Genomic DNA, 5,240 nt, shown 5'->3' with positions numbered 1-5,240 from the left:
GGCTGCCGGGGCCGCCTGGGCTGGGGTGTGTGTGGGGATGGAGCAGGGATCCCATCCGTCCTGTGTGGAGCAGGGAACAAGGGGGTTTGCAGCTTCCCCTGGTGCTGCAGAGGGAGCTGAGCCCGAGCCGGGGGCAGCTCAGCCCCGGGGATGTTCTCCAGGTACTTGCCAAGGGCTTCTCTGTGACTCTGCCCCTTCCCAGAGCATCTCCCTGCACTGGGGTTGCTCCGCTCATGGCCCCTTCCCCACCTCCCTCAGCTCTGCCTGCTCTGATGGGGGCAGTGCCCAGCACAAGGGCCATGGTGGGGGCCTGGCTCCGTGGGCAGCCTCTGCGATGGGAACAACCCCCCCAGGTGGTGCCAGGCCTTGTGCACCCCAAAGGAGCCTGTGCCCATCCCCTTGCAGGGCCCCTGGGGAAGCTTCACTGAGCACGGGGTTTGCTGCTCCCTGGGGATGTGCCCTGGTACACGGGGGCCTGTTCTGGTTGCACAGGCAGGGGTCAGAGACCATCCCCATGTGCCCCGGGGATGGGGCAGGGATGGGGCAGGGATGGGGCAGGGATGGGGCAGGGATGGGGCAGGGATGGGCATCGCTGCCGTGCCTGAGCTGGCTCAGAGGGGCAGAGCCATGGGAGCTGTGCTCCGGGACCACTGCACCGGTGGCAGGGATAGGGCTTTGTGCTGGTCCCTGAGCAGCCGCCCCAGAGCTCTGCTGTCTGGGCCCAGGTCTGCAGCCCTTACAGGGCCCTGAGCTGCTGAAGCTGCTCCCAGCACAGCCCATGGGGCTGCCTGTGCCATTGCTGCTGCCCGAGGCTGAGCTGAGCTAAAGCCCATCCGGCAGGAGCCGTGCTGAGGGGTTGGGATGGGCCATAGGGATGCATGTGCCCTATGCTGGGACCTGGGGCAGGTCCATGGGGACCCCAGTGTGTTAACCCTGAAAGATGGGGAGGGCAGCAGCTGGATACATCTGTGGTGCTGCAGGTGGAGGCACAGGACAGGCAGGAAGAGGGTGATAGGGCTGGGAGCGATGTAGGAGCTTCCTCACAACCCTAATGTGCCAAAGCCTGCCCATGACATTGTGTCTGGTGGAGCCCCATGAGGTCCCATCACCAGGAGCCGGGGCAGATGCAGACCATGGGGACCGATCCCTCTGCATGTCACTGGTGCCCAGAGGTGCCATTGTGGGGCTGCAGCACATCTGCTGCAGGACCCATGGTTGCTGTGTGCACAAGAAAGCTGCTCTGGGCCACATTAATGCTGCGTGACACCTGCTGCAGTGATGCAGGGGATGCTGCTCTGAGGGGTAGGAGAGAGCTGTGGGTGCTGCACAGTACCCAGGGTCTGAGTGCATTGGTGGTGTCCCCCCTTGCCCACTTTGCTTCAGCCAAACCCAGCCCATGGCCCTGACACATCCCCCAGGTCATCCAGCAGTGAGATGCCAGTGAGGGGCCCTCAAACCTCAGTTCATCCCTTGGGAAGTGCTGCTCACTCTGGGCACAGCTCAGGTCTGGGGACACATCCCAGGCTCTGAGCCCCTGCTGCAGCCTCAGTGATGCCCTGGTGTGATGGAGCAGCCGCTGTGCTGCTGGACCGGCTGCCCCGGGGCTGGGGATGCGACTTAGGGACCCCAAATGCATGGGGATAATGGAGGAGCCCAACGCTTGGCAACCCCGCTCGGGCTGAGGGTGCTGCCCCCGGACCAGCCCCTGCCCATCCCCGCAGCCCCTGTGCGGTGGCCGCGGGCACTGTGAGTGCATCCGTGCGTTCCCCACTTGTTTGATGCCATTTTCCGCGCTCGGGAAGAGCCGAGCTCAGCAGATCCGGACCCGCGGCCCTCGGGGCTGGGGAGGGATCAGATCCCTGGCTCCAAACGCCCTGGAGCGGGGCTTTGTTCGCAGGGGCCGCCCGGCTCTTGGCACCCGTTGGGCTGATGCAGGCAAACTGCAAAGCTCCTTCCCCACAGAGCCAACAAAGCGAATTGAAAGGTAATGGAATAACTCGGGGCGCGGGGCTCGGGCAGACAAAGGCAGGGGCCCATCAGCTGACCCGGCCTTTCAGAGGGGTTTAATCCAGCATTCTCGCTCTGAGTCACGCTTTGACTGCTCCCTCCGTGGTTTTGGCACCGTCCTGCAGCGCCCCGCTATAAATGGCACCTCCCGGCCCCAGCCCCGCACTGGCGCAGCGGGTACTGGTATCACTGGTAAGGCTTTGCTGTTCGCTCTCCTGTTCTTTGTCCTTGCAGCTCCTCAAGAGCTGTGGAGGTGGCAGTGGTTGCGGGAACGGGGGGATCCATGGGGATGATCCCGGTCCCCGGCCCTGGTGGCCAAGGCAGGGAGATCGCTGCCAGCCATGGATCGGGTTTTGGTCTGTTGGGAATGGCCGTTTGGAGCCTGCTCAGATGGAGGGGTCCTGCTGGGCTTGGGGATGAGGCTGCTTCATGGCAGCGGCTGTGCTGGATGCTCGGTGCTTGTCACCCTGTACATGCACTGTGGGAGCCCCGGAGCTTGTCCCTATCACCCTGCATGGGACAGGGACCCCTCAGCTGCCCCCGGCAGGGACAGTGGGAAAAGCCTTGCCCACGGGGCTGGGCTCAGCTCAGGGATGCCGGGGCCCGTGGATTCCTCACTGCAGGGCCCATCACGGGTGATGCTGCCCCAGGACCATTCCCTGGGCTCCTCCACGAGCCTGGGAATGGTTTGTGGTGACAAACAGCCCTGGGTGGGCCTGGTGAGCTCTGGGGTACAGATGTGCCTGGGATCCCAATCCCCACATCCTCAGTGCCAGCTTTCAACCTGCTCTGCTTCCCCCCAGGGCACCGGACAACCCAGCTTATGATGGCTTCCGAGCACCAAATGCCAGCCTCCAAGCAGCAGCAAGGCAGCTCCAAGGTCAGTGTGGGACCTCTCTGCCCTGAGGCACCCTCAGCACGCCTGGGAGCAGCTGAGCTCCGGCTGCAGCCCCTCGCCAGCACCCAGCACCCCACAGCAGTGCTGAGCTGAGGGATGAGGGGATGAGGAGCAGGGCACAGCGGACCCAAGGGGGTGTCTATGGCACATCCCACATCCCGGTGCAGCCGGAGCGGGCGGGATCAGACCCAGCCCTGATCCCCGGCAGGTCCGGGGCTGTGCTGAGCCGGTGCCTGCGCCCAGCGCGTCCCTGCCCTGAGCGCCCCTTCCCCCCCAGATCGCGATCTTCGAGCAGGAGAACTTCCAGGGCCGCTGCCATGAGCTCAGCGGCGCCTGCCCCAACCTGAAGGAAGCCGGCGTGGACAAAGTGGGCTCCATCCTCGTGCACTCCGGACCGTAGGTGCCGGGAGCAGGGCAGGGGAGGGGGCTCTGTGCTGGCAGCACCATGGGCTCCCCGTGGCCGGTGCTGCTGTGCCCACAGCCGGTGCCAGGGGGTGAGCAGGGGGCAGTGTGCCCAGGGCAGGCTGGGCTCCCCCAGCCCTGCTGGGTCCTGGATGCGGGCATGGATCACGGTGTTTCCTCTCTTTGGTTTCCTTCCCGTTGGGCACAGGTGGGAATGGGATCCCCTCGGTGGTGTTGCTGGTGGCAGCTCCTTTCCCCATCCACCTGCTGACCCCTGTGTGTGCTCTCCGAGGGGCTGTGCCCCCCCATGTTGGGGCTCTGGGCAATGAGGATCCCTTGGGAAGCACTTATGGAAGCACCAGGGGGGGTTCCTTGCCTGCATCCTGTGCCTAGCAATGTGCTGCACCCTGGACCTATGGGGCAGTGCAGAGCATCCTTGCAGGACCAAAGCCTCATCGGGGACATGTGGGTGATGCCATCCTTCTGCAAGTCCCCAGGCCACCACATCAGAGCATCCCCCTGGCACTGCTTCCGGCCCCACGGTGCTGTTTCCATGTACAACAGGAGCAGAGGGGTCCGTGCCCTGCTGCGGACACAGTTGGGGCTCAGCCCACGGGTGTTTGCTGGGGTCAGTGCTGGGGTGCTGCTCCCTGCACCGCCGCCCCACCTGAAGCTGGTCCCTGCTCTGTTGCAGCTGGGTGGGCTACGAGCAGGCAGGCTGCAAGGGGGAGCAGTTTGTGTTTGAGAAGGGGGAGTACCCGCGCTGGGACTCCTGGACCAACAGCCGGAGAAGCGACAGCATCACTTCCCTGCGCCCCATCAAAGTGGTGAGAGCACCCAGACAGCCTCTACCCACCCGCCAGACCAAGGTCTGCAGCCACGCGTGCTCCCCAGCCTTCCTGCCCCCCCAGCCCCGCGGGCAGGGGGACCCCCCCTGTGCACCCCCGGGTGGGGGGACGGAGGGAGTGCGGGGACGGGGGCAGCGGCTGTGGTGAGTCTGGAGGTGCCCAAGCAGGTGCCAGCAGCGGGTGGGAGCCGGGGTGCCAGCCCCCCGCTTTGTTTCCCCATAGCCCTGGGCTTATCCCCCCATCCCTGCCTGCCCCTGGGTACCCGCAGCCGCTGAGCCCTGCTCCTGCTCTGCCCGCTGCAGGACAGCCAGGAGCACAAGATCGTGCTGTATGAGAACCCCAGCTTCACCGGCAAGAAGATCGAGATCATAGACGACGACGTGCCCAGCTTCCATGCACATGGATACCAGGAGAAGGTCTCATCCGTGCGGGTGCAGAGCGGCACGTGAGTACCGGGGCAGCGGGGCCGGGGCGATGCTGGAGCATCATGCACTGAGCAGCATTGGCCGGGCTGGGTTGGAGCCTGAACCCATTGCTTGCCTCGCAGGTGGGTGGGATACCAGTACCCCGGCTACAGAGGCTACCAGTACCTGTTTGAGAAGGGGGACTACAAGGACAGCTCAGATTTCGGGGCTCAGCACCCCCAGATCCAGTCGGTCAGGCGCATCCGGGACATGCAGTGGCACCAGCGCGGCGCCTACCACCCCACCAACTGAAGCCACCAGCGCATGCCAGGGCCTGGGGACCAGAACAAGCTCTCCCCTGGCCACCAATGTCCCCCCATGGCCTCGCCTCCCACCTCCCTCGTGTGATGCCCAGCGCTGCTGAAGCAACTGAATAAAGCTTGGAGTTTCAAAGAACCGGCTCCAGCCTCTTCATTCCTCTGGGGCACAGAAGGACCCCACCAGGGGATGCACACCCTGACCCTGTGCTGCTGGGAGGGATGGGGACCCATTGCTGCATCCCAATGCTCTCGGTGCTGCCCACATCCCACCCTCCCCATCACCACCAAACTGCACAGGGGAGGTGGGCCAGGGTCTCAGCATCAGGGACAGGAGCCATCCCCTTGGGGGGGTCCAGCCTGA

The 5,240-nt window shown here is 64.9% G+C and overlaps 1 protein-coding gene across 1 annotated transcript; it reads left to right on the top strand.

Annotated features, from left to right (window-relative positions):
• The first annotated feature begins 2,815 nt into the window (after nucleotides 1–2,815).
• On the top strand, nucleotides 2,816–4,993 carry CRYBB2 (crystallin beta B2). Its single transcript, XM_005144883.3, has 5 exons — nucleotides 2,816–2,887; nucleotides 3,183–3,301; nucleotides 4,002–4,134; nucleotides 4,458–4,600; nucleotides 4,703–4,993. The coding sequence occupies exons 1-5, from the start codon at nucleotides 2,831–2,833 to the stop codon at nucleotides 4,869–4,871; spliced, it is 621 nt and encodes a 206-aa protein (XP_005144940.1). The 5' UTR covers nucleotides 2,816–2,830; the 3' UTR covers nucleotides 4,872–4,993.
• Nucleotides 4,994–5,240: the final 247 nt, after the last annotated feature.

This window comes from Melopsittacus undulatus, chromosome 12 (genome assembly GCF_012275295.1).
Source record: "Melopsittacus undulatus isolate bMelUnd1 chromosome 12, bMelUnd1.mat.Z, whole genome shotgun sequence".
Classification (NCBI taxonomy): Eukaryota; Metazoa; Chordata; class Aves; order Psittaciformes; family Psittaculidae; genus Melopsittacus; species Melopsittacus undulatus.
This window is presented reverse-complemented; position numbering and strand designations above follow the sequence as displayed.